We start from the raw sequence: 19295 nt of genomic DNA on the forward strand, positions 1-19295 counted from the left end.
CATGGAGGTAGGAGCATCTGCCGATCTAACACCATGAAAAAAAGCCAAGTGTCTGGGATATTTCTATGTTATTTATGCTTTTTGTCTACAGGCTTCCCATGGCATCCCATCTCCATTGTCTATGAACAAAATCCACAAATCAGTGAAGTAAGAAGAATTTCCAAAAGGCTTAAAGCTGAAAGCAAACACCAAACTCTTTCAGGCACTCTATTACACGAGTAAATTGGACAATCCCCCATACATGGTATAGAAGCTATAGTACTGTTGCAGTACATTAAATTACGCACTAACAGGGCACCTGGCACCCTTATTTGTTAGATACATGACTCCCTGTGAGAGTGAATATTTGATAAACAACTAGCTACCAGGCAACTGGACTTCCTGCTTCCCAGGCTCCATTTCTCTATCACTCTATACATGCTACACTCTCCCCTGTGCACACTGTGCATCCTGTATGCAGGAGGAAAAATGAACTGTCTAGCAAGAGCTGGAGTAAACCATCTTTCCAAACCAAGCGGCTTTGGGTTGGGTATAATGAAGAAACTCTTCACTATGACAGTGGTGATACATTGGAAGAGGCTGCCCAAGGAAGTTGTGGCTGCCCCATCACTGGCAGTGTTCAAGGCCAGGTTGAATGGGGCTTTGAGCAACCTGGTCTAGTGGAAAATGTTCCTGCATATGGCAGGGGGGTTGGAACTAGACAATCTTCCAGGTCCTTTCTAACCCATAATTCTATGATTCTATGAGGCAGATATGGTCCATGTTACCAGTGAATAACATGATGGCACAGGTAACAAGACTTTCATTATTGAGGAGTGAAATGTGTTTTTATGTGAGGCTGTGCTTTGGGTCCACAAATGAATTAAATGTGGCTTCCAGCACTCTCTAAAAATAACAAATGGAACACAGAAAATTTTCTTTTACAGTTTGGTTTTGGTCAACAATCACTTTGATGGTTCATTTTCTGCTCTCATGGACACTAAACTCACTGACATCGAGAAAATGACATCCAGAAGTTTCAAATGTCTGCTGCATTTGGCTGATGCCCATGTAGGTTTAGTTTTCTATGTTGATCTTTATATATTAACTATTTATTTGAATCTGTGTATAACTACAAGTGTGAGTATATCAGGTGCATTGTAAGTTAATGAAAAAGTAAAAATAAACTAGTTACAAAATGGAAATGATCATATTCTTTTAAGAGGCTGTTTAAATATCTGGCACCTTTTACTGTTATTCCAATGATTATCAGTTAATCTACATGGCAGGGATTTACATAGGAGGAAATGGAAAGTTAATCTAGAAAGGTTCCACATCACTAGGAATGAATTCTTGAAAAATCTTTACCTGTATCAGAGATCTAGCAGATGTTTTCCACAACATCTGATTTATTCAATTATTATTTTCATTCAGACTAACATCAGAATTGCAGAGGAACACCATTATTCATCATTTTTGTCCTTCTGTGTGGGCAATTGTTTCAGCTGAAGCTTTCTACATATTCTACAAGGGTGAGAAGATATTAAATTTGCTTTTCAGACTTCTACTTTAAGGTGATTTTGTTCTGTCAGAATAGTTATTGACAGGAGACATAAACTTACAAGCTGAAAGTAATTCACATCATTCTCCCTTTCAAGACCACTAGCAATCTTACCTGTTCAAATCATAATCAAACCACAGCAAAGAATTGCCTCAAGCATCCATTTCACTCGATCTCTATCTATTCTGAATCTTCAGAGAACACAAAAATCCTTATATATACGTATTCCTAGCCACAATCTCAACCCCCATCCTTCTCACCTGTGTTTGTCAGTCTTCCTTCCATGACATGAGACTAATTTCTTTTGTTCTGTAAAAGTGTATTAAAAGTGCTTTCTCCCTTAGGCAAGCCTGATAACCACTGAAAAAACAAATTCAAACAGAAAAAAAGGAAAATTTATGAGGAAACTTTATGTAATTACTACTGGAATACTGTCACTTCTTAGGTACTTATCAACAAGCATCTTGACTGTACTCATATATAAACTTTTTATTAGTTTCTCTTGTTGTACTGCAGTGTCACCAATACTCTGCTACCTGTGTGAATGAGTCTCATGGGCTATTAGTCCCCCCTTTCCTTCCTCCCCATGCAGCTATGAAAACTTAATCTGTGAATGAAGACTGTTGCGGCAGCCACCTCCTATGGCAGGCAGCGAAGTAGCAAAAGAGTTACTCTGGCATCACTACTGCAACTCAGTGCCTTTCCCCACATGCTTTGTCAAGAGGATTTTGCATGAACTAGAATGTTTCCATGCCCAGACTCTTTCATGGGAAAGCTGGTAGGAGCTCAGTGGTTATATGTAGCCAAGGGGTGGATCAGCCATATAACAAGTCCACCATGCACCCTGTCCAAAACAGTCACTTATGCTGGTGCTAGGGGAGCACACCCTGTGCTGGGACTTGTATCAGTTGGTTGGATTCCCTGCCCTGCTTTGAAGAAATATAAAGGAAAGAGTTACAAGAAGTTTATCAGCAGTTATCACAACTCTAGATAGTGAAGAAAGAACTCTCAAAAGATAGAAGTATCACACAATGTGGGCCAGAAGCGTTAGCTAGGAAAGCTATAAAGGCAGGATTTGCAGAACATAAGCCTCTGGATTGCAATCTTCCTAAATCAAAATGCATTTTCCCAGAAAACCTTGTCTGTCTTTCTGTGAAGTTGTTCTGAGAGGAGCACATATGCACACTGACTTTCTTCCTTGGTGAAAACCAAATCATTCCCTCAAAGCTTGAGGAGTATGAGCTGTTTCACTGCTTGTTTAGTGAAATTCCTGCTCTGGCTTCTCTTATTTCCCTAGGACAAAACAGACAGTGTTGTAAACCATAGGGGACTGCAGTCAAGAGAAAAGAAGAATTCTTTCAGCAGTCAGGTCACATTCAGGCAATAAATTTTAATGGAAGAGCAAGGCTGTGAATTCAGTGCATGATTAAAAGAAAAATGTCCTGTCAGTGGAAGCTCATACAGAGATGGGTTTTAATCAGTGAATATTTTTCCCCTGTATAAGAAAGTCTGGTCACATGGTTATCAACTACAATATGCAGGAGGAATCATCACGATGAGTACGAGTGAGCACAGACCTGTTGCTGTTAGGATCAGAGACAGTAGCGTGATGCTTGCCTCTAATTTGTCTGCATCCTTTACGCTACATGTGCAGATGTAGACTGTCCTGGGTTCAGCAGCAGCAGTCATTTTTCTCCTTCTTAGTAGCTGGTGCAGCGCTGTGGTTTTGACTTTAGCCTGAGAACAGCGCTGATAACACCAATGTTTTTAGTTATTGTTCAAATGTTTACTCTGACCAAGGACTTTTTGAGTCTCATGCTCTGCCAGGGAGGAGGGGACACCTGACCCAGACTAGCTAAAGAGGTATTCCATACCACAGCACATCATGCCCACTACATAAACTGGGGGCAGTTACCTCGAAGACCCAGAGCACTGCTCAGGTCGGGCTGCGTATCAGTTGGCGGGTGGTGAGCGGTTGTATTCTCTCCCCTTGTTATTTCGGTAGCAGTAGTGGTTTGTGTTATTCCTTGGTTACTGTACTGTTCTTATCTCAACCCCTGGGAGTTACATTCTTTCGATTCTCCTCCCCATCCCTCTGGGAGCAGGAGGAGGAAGAAATGGGGCGAGTGAGGGAGCAGCTGTGTGGTTCTGAGTCACCGGGTGGGCTTAAATCATGACAAAGATTAAGGAATCTTAGTATTCTTAGTAAGTATATACTCTTGGTAAAATACCTTTTCATTACTTAAAAGCAGATCTGCAAGTAAAAATCAATTAGAATTGTGTTTTCTGAAAAAAAAAAAAAAAAAAGCCCCACCAAAGTCAAGCCTATTCAGCCAGAGCTGCCAAACACTTAGCCTAGAGAAGATTCACTTCCTTGGTTGGTTTATCAACTTTCAAACTGGAGATGATCTGCAGCACGCTGCTGGAGATGGGGCAGATCTGTTTGCACTGAATTGCAGGTTGGCAGAAAGGCATGAATTTGATTCCACCTTCAGAGGAAACTATCATGCACTGATTGCCATAGAAGTTGCTGAAAGCTCAGGAGTGTCCCCAGAGGTTTGAAGACAAATATCCTTGGGACCACCATGCTCTGACTTCCTGAATTTTCAGGCTCCTTGGTGTCTCAGTAGCCCATCAAACAGTTTATGGCTACAGAAAATGTAGTCAATAAAATATCCCTAAAATACAAAGGAAATACTGTTTTGATTTTTCTAAATGAAAAGCACTGGATTTCCTTGTTCTCTAAAAAAATATTGAAATTGCCAATCTTTGTTACACTTTCCACTTTCTCATAATTTCCCAGTTCCTAGCGCAGCATTCAGCATTCTGCTCAGCTCTAAACATAGCATGTAAGCATACAAGTTTCCTGAGGCAGTTCAACATGTATTTACCTGTTCCACCACCTCTTCTGCTTATTTGCAGAGATGCTGAGATGCTGCCTTGTATTGTGACCACCAAGTTTTCTATGCATTGGGCTGCTACAGTTTCCTGTTCACTGTCAGTTCAGGTTAACTTGAAAATACTGGAAATGGATCTGAATTAAAGTATTTAACTGAGCATTACAGTAACTCTGCCATAGGGGGGGTAATTTTGAGCAATAGTTGAAGGGCCAAAATATTGAGTATTTTCCAAGTCTTCCATTTATCTCATGTTTCTGCATATTTTGATTGAAATATTAATGAACTAAACCCAATCAAAATAGACAATCAACTTTTATATTTAAATATTTTTTGTGTAAATAAAAATATTTCATAATAGCTGCATGTAATTTCATTGTTTTTTTGTACAATATTGAAAAAATGCCATAGTAATTTTTATGTAAAATGGAAAACAAATCCATATCAAACACCTGCAAAATGTCTAGAACAATTTAGTTCTCATATTGATTAGTTGACAAGGTGAAGGCACTACTATCTATATTGCTAGTGCTTAAACTGCTGTTCCCTATCTCCTCATCTTTAACCAGCTCTGCTGCTGAAGTTGCCTGTTTTTTCACAAATCCAACATAACACTCAATGAATAAATGAACATGCAAATAACTGTAATATAAGTGGTTTCAATTCCTTTTAAATGAGCTGCTTGAAAGAGCAGACTTCCCTGGAAAGGACAATTGAGATGGAAAAAAACACAGATTTTTCTTGATTCTGTCTCATACAGCTGGTTTATTTACCCAGACTGGTAATTAGACAAATATACTTGTGTATTTGACCACCTACACATGACCATGAGTAATGAGGTCTGATTAAATGAGAAAGCACAAGGCCATTTCTAGAACATAGGTGCAGATACAGTCTCTCACTAGTTTTTATTCTGTTTTTACTTATTTAACATGGAAAGCTTGATATTGCAAAGGTGAAGTGGACTGTATGCATCCCTGATCCAATGCCATAAACACTGGAGGAATTGCACAAGGTGTAGATTATGATACAAATACAATGAAACATCTATTACAAAGCACTGGGAGTAATAACAAAGACCATAGGTTTGCACAAGCCTCTAGGCTCTCTGCAGTCTCTTCCAGGGACTGACAACTCCTCTGTAACATTGCCCAGGCTGAAAAAGTTCTTCTGATATTCAATAATCTTGTTATCATGCTAAACTTACTAATGAATCTGTAAGAAGTCAACAGCCTACCCTAACTGATTGTTCACACGGGTAAGAGACAAGTGTTTATTATTGTGATGATGATGATGATATGATGATTATGAGGTGGAAGAAGAATAAGAATAGGCATATCTTTCATACCCTTTCTTTTGGAGTAATACTGAAGTTCAGCTCTGCAGACAATGCAAAGTTAGTTTTCCATGTCACTTGTGCAAATGTTGATTATGGAAGACATTTTAACTGCTTCCTAAACCAAGAAGGTGAAAAGTTGCAAACAAAAATTCAAGAAAAGACAGACAGGGTAACTGTATTTTACTCATGTACCATTCCTGTAGTCCTTAACGCTAAATTAACTCATGTTTTCCGATCACATGCTGATGTTGACCAATATTCTTAATCAATCACACGTCACTCAAGGAAATGGAAAGAGAGCAAGGAACCTGCCTGAGCACCGGTGCCAGCCCCTGCAGGGGTTTTCTTTGGAGAACAATATATATGTTGTGCTTCCTAGCATCCTTTTCTGACCAATTCTAAAAATAACAGGGCCCTAACTAATGGGAAAAAAAGGACTGCTGCAGCACCCTGAGGGAATTACATTACATATTGATACCATTAGCCCTTTTGCTACATTTAAATGAATACAAACCAAACTGTAGCTCTGGCTGCCTGAGGGGAGGAGCAAAAGCTGCTTTGCAACCTCTTTTGGAACACCTTGTGGAGTTTTTCAAATGGCATACACAAAGCAATCTTAACATCAGGATAGAGGAAGAGCCATCTGAATTAGCCCCGAAAGCTCAGAAGTAAAAGCTTTGTCAATGATCTGAAATTAATTAAGCCACTTGAGCACTGTCCCTGATCTTAGTGGCTCTCTAGCTCAATAGTCATAATGTTTCCCTCAATTAATTATTTACACGAAATGCAAAACTTCCATTTTAATGTCTGATCTTCTAAATGTGGGTTTTAATTAAATTCTGTTTTTCTTTGACAAACAAAGCATTTAGGTCTACCAAATGTCATAATTCATTTTCATATTAAATAACCAATATTTGGCAGATTCTTTGAAGACAGCAGGGCAGAAATTCACAAAGTGAGGTAGTTGCGTGGGGTCAGGGTCAGTATGAGGTACTGGCTGTGACAGATATTCAGAAATGTAAGCAGATCACATTACTTATCATTTCCTTATGCAAGTGATGGTGTATGGGGAAAATAACATTGGAACTCTTAACAGTTTGGGCCCCAATGGTTTCTACAGCATCAAAGAACGTTTCAAAACAAACCCATGCTCCGCTACTTTTGATAGCATCTTCGCACAACCATTTACGTAAAAGACAAACCTTTCTTGCAGACCAGAGTAAGGCCAAATATAAATGAAATTATTGCCCACAATAAATAGAGAACATCTGAATCCTTGCAGACCTGTACCCCAAATTCAAGGTGTTTTCAGCTTTGTTTTCTGTCTGAACATCAAGAGAGAATGCATCCAAGAGTGAAAGGACATTCAAAAACAGCAAAGAAACTCAATCCTTATCCAGCCAAAGTTTCAGCTCTATGCCCCATTCTTCATCTGAGGTGGCACAACAGTGGACGCAAGACAGACATGCTGCTTAATGCAGGGCTGGAGATGCTCACGCATTCCCTCATTAGGATGGTAGAAGACCTTAATAGGACAGAATGCCCCCGAACGGCATCTCATAAATGTCACTGTAACCACAAGATGTCATGTGAAAACATCCTTTTCCCTACCATGTCAAAAATGTAGGGGATAAGTTTCTCCAGCAGGGATTTAAAAATTAACATGTTCTTCTGCACCCTTCTAGGTAAATAGATTATCTAACTGCTTCCTGCAAGCTCCTGCCTCAGCCTGCTCTGAGGAATGAATTGTGGCTGGACATTTGCCCACTCCCCTTCTACTGGTGCAGCTGCATCAACAGGAGGGAATTCCTCTGCATGCCTGGGAGCGTTCCTGGCACTGGCACACTGTCGCCCATGCCGCTATGTGTGTGGGAGGTTGGCCTGCTCTAGCCACCACTCTCCGCACACAGTTCCCAGGCACAGTTTTGCGCAAGAGAATACTCCCACAGATTATTCCCACTGGGTAGCTTGAGCCAATTAGGCTGGTTTTGGAGGCTGAGACCATCAGCAGAGATGTGAGCTGTTCTGACCCAGTTGGCTTCAGTACCCAGTTCCACTGGCATGCTTAATTTATGTGTATAGATGTAGACTATCTGTCTTGCAGGAGAATCATCCAGACTCATGGTCGCCACATTATCCAGCTCCAAATTTGGCTTCCACATGTGCTTTTTCCTACATTTGTGATATTACAGCTTCATTCTGTAAAAAATAATACCTTTTTTCTGGCCATGTTTTGCACTTGGTAGTGTTACTGATAAGCTATTCTCCACTGATTTGTGCCTAACTTTACCTTAGGCAGGTATGTTCACTGCTTTTCACTCCACAACGGAAAGGACTCAATACTCTTAATCATCCTATATTACACCTTTGCCTGACTTTATAGTGTAGTGAAAACCAGGCCACTCTGCAGGAGTGGGATTTTTTTTGTGATAAGTGTTGCTCATCTCTACGTCTTGGTGTCACCTAGGGGCTTCTGTAATTGACACTTATAAGAGGCAACAGATGGACCTGTATTTGGTCAGCATCAATATGCTGAACAGTTCAAATGCTTTGTATGCTTCTAGGTTTAGAGTTTGTTCTTTCTTACATTTTTTCACCCCTTCTAGGTCTAGGTTTTAGGTATGTCTCTTCTTTTCTGCAAATTTCATACCATTCTCTCATATTTCTCTTGATTTCACCTGAGTTGAAAGAAATGTTTAACACCTTCAACTTCCAGTCACTTCAAGGGCCACCCAGAATCAGGATGAGAAGCAAAGTGACTGTTTCATCAAGAAAAGATAGTTTTTTTTTTTTTTAGAAACCACTATAAAGCAAATACAAAAAGAGCTTTACTGTGTCAGAATTAAAGAAACGGCTGTTGAGCCTGCTCCCTGAAGCAGGGTCCAATCTAGTCCCAGCTGCAGTAATCTGTGCATATAAAAAATTCCATGCCAGTTAAAAAAAAAAAAAAAAGAGAAAAGTCACCTTTGAAAAATGGAGAACTGCTGCTAGCCAGTTATGTGTCTCCACAGGTATCCAATATTTACCCCTGGAGGGATTTCTTCTTACAGAGGCTCTAACTCCCTTCCAAATGGAAGTGTGCACCTTCCTGATCATTTGGAGAAGGGTTAGCATGATAAAATGATTTGTTATACCAATAAAGTTTTTGTTACACTGTAAAATGGTTTGTTACGCCACCACTGCTACATAAAAATGTTATGAAAATTAAGTAGGTTGTAAGGTCCAAAAAGGAATAAGCTACTTTTAGGACTACATACTAGGAAAAGGAAAAAGAAGGATCTACAATTCTTCAGTACTGTGAAAAGGCAAACTCAATGACCTTTTAACTAGCAACTGAAATTGGTACCCCAATTAGGAAAGCAGTTATGCATCCAAAATGAATGGGAACTTGCTCAGGCCAACAGTACTCAGGAAATGGGAGGAAACTGCAACAAATTTGATCATCTAGGTGGTGACTTCTCTCCCGTGTGAGAAAAAATTAAATAATCCTAAATTACAGTTCAGAATGGGAACTGAAGTACAGACTCATGGCATGCTAATCATAGCATGCCACAGGTGGGACAGCAAGATACTAACACTGGAAAAAAAAAACCTTACTTTGCGTATGTGATTTTAATTTTAACATTGTGTATTTCAGTCGAAAGCAATACCTGAAACTGGCAACTATTTAATTCACAGTCAAGCCTTACAAGTTCCTGGCACATTTTGAACTCGTTTCATGAATTGTAATGAATTGTATCCAGAATTTATTTATGATTGTTCCAGGCAATCATTTACTCCATAAGAAAGGGAAGGCCTGTTACATCTTATGCTTTGTAATTATTACATAGTTTTTATACTTTTCCATTTTCATGTTTCTTTCAGTTTGCATCTATTAACTGTTTTTATTCTATTATTTTAATACTAATATTTGTGTTCCTTCCATTTCGTAAATTTTGACCAGAATAGTACTGCACTGACAAATGCAGAGGAAAAAACTGTTCCTGATTCCAACTGAACTCTAAATTTGCTTCTAATCACAAAGAATCTAGAAAATTCTAAAAATTTCTAACACAAAACATATTTCCTTATAGAAGTAAGGTAATACTGGAAATAGTCATGGTTTTCTCCTTTTAAACCAACCACACTCCAGTTTCTCTTGGACAGCCTTATGAAACAGAGGGAATGATGCTGTGTGACAAGAGAGGAAAAAGAACCTTCTTTGAATACCAGGCCCTCACTAGAGTAAGGAAGGTGCATTCAGTTGAGCTTTACAGATATAGTGTGCAAAATTCTTCTGCAAGGTCTGCTTTCACAGAAACGTTATAATGTATGGTGACATACACAGGGCTGGGCCTCAAGAAAATTAAACTTTGACTTCACTGGAAAAGATCCTGTCTTTGCTGCCTGACTGAACAACAGTCAGGAGAAGGCTTATGTAGGTGTTTGTGATATCACTGATGCCTGAGAAGCTGACAGGAGCAGACACATAGCTTGTGCAGGTGCATGTGATGTCACTGGTCCACTAACCAAGTCTGCTAATTCAGACCTGGATTGTCAAGTGGAAGTTCATTAATCACTGATGTAAGATACAAATTGACCAAATTCTGAGTAAAAGCAGTGGCAAGGAAAGAGCACTCAGCATCTTACAAAAGGCATTTAGTAATGAAAAGAAGTTACCTTGAACTTCCAGACTACTTCATTCAAGACAGTTGGACAGGATGACAGATACAGCCACATACACTAACTATTTTCTTTCAAAAGAGAGATGTCCTTATCTTGAAAAAAAAAACCACATTAAAATGTGAAAGTAAATTTAAACTAATGAGTGAGATTTATCATGCAGATCCCTTCTACTTTGCTAGTGGAAATATTTACCATCCAGTCAGTAAAACAGTGTGAAGTACTAAATAGACCAGGAATACCCAGCCCTTTGGTTGTTCAGACCAGGTAGCTCACCTGACTAGTAGGTGCGGACTGCAGACTGCATCTCTTCTCACATTGTCTGACAAGCACTGATCACCATCATTAGGACAACAAACTACGAGCATTTATATTCTCAGAATAGGTCTGGGCATCTGGGGTGTATCAGACCTCTGTGCACCTATTTCGGATACGCCGTACTACATGCAACTTTGTATAGAAAGAGCTAACACTTCTAAAAGATCACATGCAGCTCACGCCAAACAACTTTTAATCACAAGCAGAAGCAGCCATCAGACTAAGGAAAGACTGTGTCCAAGACTGGGCTGTTGCTCCCAAAGCAACTTATCCAGCCCAGCGCTTTCCTGCACTGCAGGCATTTTGTAGTGAGTTCTTGTATTCGCAGTTTTTGACTGGTATTGCAACTCCAATCACGGAGGTGGAATATTCTGATAATGCAGAGCTTTCAGGAAAGAACAAACAACATGGTTAAATATAAATGGGTACTTTAATTTCTAATACTTCTCTGACCTTTTTCAAGAGTTACAACCATATCTCACTTTGGGAAGAAACACAGCCATATACGATGTAAAATATATGTACATTCAGGCCTGAATAAATATCATCATTGATTGTGAACTTCAGAAAGCTTTAACCAAATTAATCTTGAACTAATTTGCTCTCCTTTGCTGTATATGTCTCAATGAATGAGACCCAAGAACCTGAGTTAATTTTCACCTGTTCCATCAAAGGCCAGAATGGAGATTGTGGCTGCACAGAGCTTTGTGAGACAGGAGCAGTGCACATTTTAATAATGTGAATATCATTCTCTAGTTCAAAATTAGAGATATTTAAAAAATCAAAACCAACTAAAAATCTGTGCTGTCATCCATCACCTACTACATCCCTCTGTCAGGAGAAAGACACCAAACAGCAGCAGGCTGCATGCGAAAGGACTGCTGGAATCCGACTGCAAAAAGAAACTTGAACTTACAGAGAGGAGTATTTGGATAGCGCTGTGAATGACCTCTAGGTACTGGAAGTCAATGATGCAGCCTGTCACGGAGACGTAGGAATAATCCTCCAGGATGCCAGGGGCAGAAGGACGCACCACCCTTCGTATGCAGCCCGGCCCGTGTTCCCGCCACCAAGAGCGGTGCATTGAGATGTTAAAGGTCATGAGATCAGTTTCCTAGGAGAAAGGGAAGGAAGAAGTGTGAAAACCTCTCAACTCCAAGGTAATTGTAAAAAGTGTGTGCAAAATTGACAGCCATATGCCCACAAAATACCCCTGTTGCCCTTTGCATCTCTGAAAATCTGGCCTGTCAGTCTGTCTGTGGCTGTTTATTTTCATCCTGACGAAAGGAACATTTGGTCCACATTCCAATTGCGGGAGTCCTGTTGTTTTCCTCTGTTAACTGTGCTTATTCTGGCCACACCTGAAAATTGACAGCTGAATTATATTCTGCCAGTCTTTGTTACTGCCAGTTAGCAGTAAGAAATCTGCTTTGCTGTTTTGGTCTCCATAACTTCTTTACCCTTAAAATGCAGATTTGCTGAAGCATTATTTACAGTTGATGAGGCATTTCTCTTTTGACTTTGCATGTCATTCCTTCATGTTGGTTCAGAACATTTTCATCTGCAATATGAAAATAACTTTTAAAATCAGGAGCTGACAGACAATTCAGTTTAATGAAAATATAATTATAAATATAAGGTCTCAGGAAACAGCCAAGGCTTTCTCCATAAAACAATGCCAAAGATTGCACAGTGTTATCAAGTGTTTTTAAAAACTGTCAACTGTAAGAAATGTCATCTGTCAAGCAATACACACACACTTAATTCTCATTTTTTCAGTAAGTCTTTGTTGAGTAGCAATATGGATTTGCCATGCAGGTTAGTGTGTAGCAAATATGTCAAGGTAACACTTTATAACTGTTATCACAACTGTGGAAATGAATTGTGATGTTAGTGGCTCCAGTGTCAAATCTTTCTTTGCTCTCAAGGGGTATTTTCTCTTTTAATTTTTTTTTTTCTCTTTAAGTTTTGATTATTATGCCCTGTTTCAGAGTTCGTGCTTGGTTAGTTCACACCAGTGGCACAGAAAAATGGTAAATTTGCATAGGGAAACAGCATGTTAAATGTTGCTGACACATTTAAAATGTAAGAATTAGTCATGTGGTCAGAACAAACATCTCTTAGAAATAAAATCATTTCTGGGATACACTTATGTTTGGGTCTTGGGGTGATTAAAATAAATTGCTTGACTTGATGGTCATGTTTAGAGATGCTTAACTAGACAGTCAGGTTCATATTTAAAGGCTGCTAGTCATGCAGAGAAGGAAACAACAACATTATAGTTAAATTCTTTGATTAAAACCAAAAGAGACGTCATGACCACACTTGCTGCCTTTTTAAAAAAAAAAAATATATTATTATTATTCAAAAATTCTGGATAAGGCTGGGAGAACATCTTTCTATAATTACTTTTCACTGTGTCTATTATGTTCTGAGTCCTGGAAGCAGGTAAAAGTAGGTAATGATGGCCCAGCAAAGATCAGTTTCAGAAATGCAAACAAAACCATCTGGTGCATTAGCTTGACCTCTAAAACATTACTTCACAAAATGGCAGCCATAAGCTGTTTGAGCTGATAAATGTTAAGCTGCCAATCAATAGAAGAAAGCCTGACAAAAATCAATCCTTTTTTGTTGTTAGTGGCTGAAGCACACTCCTCTCTAACTTCTTGGAGGTTCTTAATCCATAAAATGAGTCAAATGTGCCAGGCATCAAAAATTAACCCGTATCGTCATAGTCATTTTCCGAAGTATAGAAAATTCAAAAACTCTTTGCCTGGGTGTAGAGGTTTTAAATATCAGCACACTTTTGGGTGTGTTTCGGTATTTGTGAATTCAGAGCTTGGAAACACTGTGAATGGTGGAAAAGCTGCTGCCCAAGAGGCTTATTTGTAGTTGTATGTTTAATTAAAATTCAGAATTCTTTCAGAAAGTACAAGCAGATGCTCAAAAGTTTTTCAACAGATCATGTACGACCTTCCAGTGTACATCACAACATCACAGTGTACAACACAAGCTATCATTAAGCAAATGCCTATAAAATGCTTAATCTTCAGCAGATGATGTAATGTAAACTGCATATTTCTTGTAAAAAGAATGCTGCTTCATAGCAAGAAACTCAGTTTCCTGCTCTGTACAAGAGACATCAAGTAGTCTCTTTGACAAATCCAGTTGGGATTCATTTAACAATTGAAATTTCAATCATGGATGGAAAGCTGCTGTCTTCTGAGCTTCAGACCCATTACATTTATCTTGCCTTGTATTCTATACATCAGTGGGTAAACTATACTTCCTGAGCTGGTAACCTCTCAGACAGATTCCATAAACTAAGAGGAGGCAGAACACAGATACCAGGACTCCCAGGAAAATCATGTGGGACTTAGGGAAATTACTCTTTTCCCTTTTCAGTCAGCACTACAGCAATACTCCAGTCTGTGGCAAGAAGTTTGCTTCTGAGTGTAGGATCAGCCCAACAACCACCCTTCTATTGATGGAGAGTCCCACTTAACTGTCTACAGTTTTTTAAGCTTTTAAACTATATATAGGATTTGTGTTGGCTGTCAGCCCAAGGATTAATTTTGATCATTATTGAAAATCATTGCTGCGGCAGGTATTTTCTTTTAGGTGCGATGTAATCCCTTTAAGTCCCAGTAATACTGTTTCTAAGTGCTTGGAGATAACATTTAATTTCATTATATCTACTTAAATTCTACATTTGTTTTCAAATGGACATTTTCTATTAGGCAGGGTTTTCAGCAACCTGATCTAGTGAAAGATGTCCATGCCCATGACAGGGAGGTTAGTGTAGACGATCTTTGACGGTCCTTTCTGACCCAAACCATTCTATGATTTTATTATTCTATTTTTAGGTTGTGAACCTAGATACACTTTAACAGATAATAGCATAGACCGATTTATTGTAAAACTAAAGAGCAATAATAAGGATTGTGTTCCTTTTGTTTACTTCTGCATACTTTATATACAGTGCCTATACTAACAACGCAAAAAATTAACGAGAAAGTAAGACTAACTAAAGTCACCAGGTGTAAAGTAAAAGGACACTAAAACTCCAGGAAAAAACCCTCAACACACCAAGATTGCCTTGTATAGCAAATAAATATTACACTGTGACATGATGATTATGCATTGTAGAAATATTTTTTTTTCACTGTATGTTTCTGCTTTATGACATGCTAGTTTGTATTTCTTTCATTGCTTCTTATTATCTGAAAAATACACTTTTAGGAAAATTGTAACAAAAGGCATTAGCACGTTGGGGGAGGATGGAGGAGAAGCACTTTTCCCTCCACGAGACAGCAGTCAACACCTGAAATTTTACAGAAAGGTGCAAGAGCACTAAGGCTTGACAAAGCATACTGTTAGATACCTTGACTTTATTTATTGTTGATTGTGTGGTATCTAGTCCTTCCTAGCACTTACTATTTTATTAATACATACTATAATGTTTATTATAAATAACCATTAATTAGGTTGAGGCAAAAACTATTCACATCCCAAGAGTATCAAGGATGCTCTAGATTTGTCTGACTACCCAGTTTCTGTTTTTACCGGTGAGAAGAAAAGATTTTTATTCAAACAACTTTTCAACAGGTAATAAAAAGATAATATGCACAATGCTAGGAAAATCCCAGCACATTTCCTTGTAATTCTCTACACCCAATTAGGCTCATAGTTAAGATGTAGTGGTGTTGACATGGATAAGGGACACACACACATTCCTCTAGTATCTAATTTCAAGGAGACATTAATCCTCATTAGATACAAATGATATGTTCCAGTGTTAAGAAAACCTGCTCTAATTGTAGGAGTACTTTGAAGCATAAGCATCAGCTATTAGCCGAAGACCCTCATTAGCAGCATTATCTTAGTTTTCCACCCTGTTAGAAAGCCAGAAGGCAAGAAGTCATCAAGAGAAGCATACTGCTGTACTCCTCATGCAGGGTTAGTATTAGTCACAAGAGCAAGTCATAAGAGCCAGCAAAGGGCTGTTTTTTGAAACTTGCTGCCCTTAAAAATGAGCTCTGATCTTTGACAATAATTAAGTCCGTGCTCAAATCCCAGCTTCATGGCTTATGACTCCTCCTTGGTCTACCTCCTTTTTGTGGCAGTCTGTCTGAGAAAAAAGCCCAGAGAGCTAACACACTGCAACAGAAAAAAGCTCCAAGCCTAAAAGAAAAAATGGCATTAGAAAGTGTGATTGGATCAAGGTGAGTCTTACTCATCGCTTGTCACAGGAAGTTCAGAATGAGCACAAAGATGTCATGACAGCCCAGAAAAGCTGTTGTGCTCCAATGGAGTCCTTGACATGTAATTAAGCTGAACACTTAGTCTGAAAATTGCTCTCACCTATTCCCTATGATGATCCAGAGGTAAGAAAGACAGGCCTGGAGTGATGGCAAACTGCAAGTACTGCTTCAGTGCCTCAAGTTTTAAAGACTGGGAATAGGATGAGGGTTTGTGAGAAGTTGAGGGTTTGTGTGAAATCAAGGGTTTGTGCAGATTGCTGTGTCCCTTACTCAGGCTGTATCTGATTTTGACTGAAATGAAGAATCTAGACAAGACTGAAATGTAACTGTAATAGTAAAAACCTAGAAACATCATTGGCAGGCCACATATAGCCACCAGCACAAATGCTGTGGGAAAACTTCTCATAGCAGAAAGCCAGGAAAGGTAAAAGGCAGCTTGAAAAACTCTTGGTATATAAAAAAAAATAAAATAAAAATATGAAAACATTCCAATTATGGGCCACAAAATATTCTGATCAAAAGGCTAATAAAACTATGAACACATTTGAAAAAGGAGTTTATAATGTGAAGCAAATTTGAGTCTCAGCAAGAACATTTCAACCTTTTTTTTTCTCTTGTTTTAAAATGATATTGCTGAGATCTCCATGGAGTTAAGCATACATTTGAAACACCACAAGATTAAAACTTGACACCACCATATCTTCCCTCAAAGACAAACTGGCTCAAATCACTATAGAAAGCTCTTCCCACACTATTTTGTCATATTTTATTTATTGATACTCAAAGCAGAAAGGATCAGACTCATGTGCCTCAGCACTGTATTCAGCATCTAAGCATTCAACAAATACACTGGCTAAGAAAGCACATACCTATTGAGAAGAGTCTTGCAATGTTGATGGGGACTGAATTTCTACACTTAAAATGGATAGGTCTGGCCTGGCTTGATCATGCTAAAACTGTTCTTCTGTAGCCTTCTGTCTTTTGAACCATAGGCATCCCAATGTGACAAATACCACAGGCTAACTCTTTCTTGTGGCTAGTTTGCCCAGAGTCAAATGGTGCAAGAGCAGTGAAAGCTATTTTATTGTTTGATATAAGGAAGAAGTTCTTTACTGTGAGGGTGGTGAGGCACTGGAATGTGTTGCCCAAGGAAGTTGAGAATGCTCCATCCCTGGCAGTGTTCAACGTCAGGTTGGAATGAGCTTTGGGTGACATGGTTTAGTGTGAGGTGTCCCTGCCCATGGCAGGGGGGTTGGAACTAGATGATCTTAAGGTCCTTTCCAACCCTAACTATTCTATGATTATATAAAAAAGCTACTGATTGTTGAAGAAAGATTCAAGTGCACTGGACAACACAGCATTTGCCTCCATGCTCTTCTGCAAGTTGTTCATGCTCCCAGTCCACCATCCACTGTCAGTGTTGGTAATGCTTTTAGTGACAGTCCAAGAAAGAAAGAAAAGGTAAACACAGCAGCTAATGTTGAGAACCTCATTTTTTAATGATTTCTCTGGAAAACTTCCCAGATTCCACATCTGCCCTGGCACAGCAGCCTGCACTTCAGAAAGCAAGTCTCACTGGAGGTGCATTGGGAACAGCTACATGTACTCACAGTGGGTAGGCTGCTTTCCCTCTCTTCATTTGAAATACTCTGCCTGCTCCTTACACTTTAAACAAATTCAGCTAGTCAGTAAGAACAACAACAATATACTTGATGAAAGCCACAGGAAGGTCACCTTCTGGTTCCCAATATGCCAGTTGCAACACCAGGAGCTGAAAAGGTAGAGAACCTGTGACAGATTAAGATGCTTTCTTTTCACAGAATCCTTTTGTCTCAGTGTGATGTTTTTAGCTTGTGTCCTGTATTTCTGTCCGTATTTGTGATATGGAAGCAATAGTTTGTTCAAAACACAAAAAGTGTACTGCCAGTACCAGGCATTAATATTTTGGATAATTTTTCTATAGTACAAATACCAGAATCAATTTCATAGAATCATAGAATGGTTTGGATTTTCATTTTCTGGAGAAGACCAAGGGAAAAATCTCCTTAAGTACATTAACTTTCTCCATATCCCTCATAACCAGGTCTTCTGTTTCCATCCAGAAAGGGCCTACAGTTTCCCTAGTCTTCCATTTATCACCAACATATCTATAGAAGCTTTTCTTATTGCCCTTGATATCCCTGGAGAGATTTAATTCTGTCAGGGCTTTAGCTTTCCTAACCTGATCCCTAGCTGCTCTGTTTCTCTGTATTCCTCCCACGGTACCTGTCATTGCTTCCAAACTCTGTAGGCTTCCTTTTTGTGTTTGAGTTTGTCAAGGAGGCCTCCTGGCAATTTTGCCTGACTTCCTCTTTGTTGGAATGCATCACTTCTGAGCTTGGATGATCTGATTCTTGAACATTGATCAGCTTTCTTGGGCTTCTCTTCCCTCCAGGGCTTTAACTGATGGTACTCTACCAAGCAGATCCCTCAAGAGGCCTAAGTCTGCTCTTTGAGGTCCAGAGTAGTTAAGCTTGTATGCAACTAATAGACACAGTTTGTGCCAAAAGCCCACATAATCCAGTATGAGGAACAGATGCAATGTAGCTTCTAGTCAACACAGGGATCATCTTTGTCATTATCCAAACAACTGTATCTTGTCCACAGTGGTTGTGAACAAAAAGAAACTATGGGGATAAAGGCTTGATTAAGAATACAATGTCACAATAACTGTACAGGTAATTTAAATAATTTCCTTAATTTCTGATGGGTTCTGTGCTCTGTCTCACCATCCCAACTATACCGACCCTATAACATCTTTTGCTATGTAAGGAGATAAATGTTATGCTGCAGATAGATGCAAGAGAGAGTGGGTCCTAAATTTAAGGTTCTGTACCAGACTACAATGACATTAAAAAGCACCATAAAAAGACTTAAAAACTTACTTGAATGTTAAAATTTCTGACAAGAAAAATAATTCCCTCTTTTGAGATTAACCAGAATGTTTCTACCTGCATCCGGGAGCACTTTTAAAGATTAATAGGCCAGTTTAAGCAACTGCTATTGTGTTCCCCGTTTTGCTTGCTCAAAGCAATGCAATTGCTCACAATATTGCCAAATCTTGTTGTTTTATGGCAAGTCTGGTTATGTTCAAGTCTGGTTATTTAAAGACTCCATTCCCAGGGACATGAGATTACAATAAGAAGTTAGGCTTATTACAAGAAACTGAGCTGAAGAGTAAAAGCTTCAAAAATCATGAGCCCCACTACTACATACTTCCAGTCTGTGCTGTAATT

The 19295-nt window shown here is 39.0% G+C and overlaps 1 protein-coding gene across 5 annotated transcripts in view; it reads right to left on the reverse strand.

The window, feature by feature from the left end:
- NKAIN3 (sodium/potassium transporting ATPase interacting 3) overlaps positions 1-19295 on the reverse strand; it is a 355864-nt gene that overhangs the window by 78945 nt on the left and 257624 nt on the right. For 4 of the 5 annotated variants that reach the window (XM_062633316.1, XM_062633314.1, XM_062633312.1 and 1 more), the window contains one exon: positions 11673-11870. The exons of the other annotated variant lie outside the window; for it this stretch is intronic. In XM_062633316.1, coding sequence (XP_062489300.1) covers positions 11673-11870 — 198 coding nt within the window. The remainder of the gene's footprint in view (positions 1-11672; positions 11871-19295) is intronic. 5 annotated transcript variants of the gene reach the window in all.

This window comes from Pezoporus occidentalis, unplaced genomic scaffold, assembly GCF_034315485.1.
Source record: "Pezoporus occidentalis ecotype Australia unplaced genomic scaffold, CSIRO_AGI_Poc_V1 ctg4, whole genome shotgun sequence".
NCBI classification, from domain to species: domain Eukaryota; kingdom Metazoa; phylum Chordata; class Aves; order Psittaciformes; family Psittacidae; genus Pezoporus; species Pezoporus occidentalis.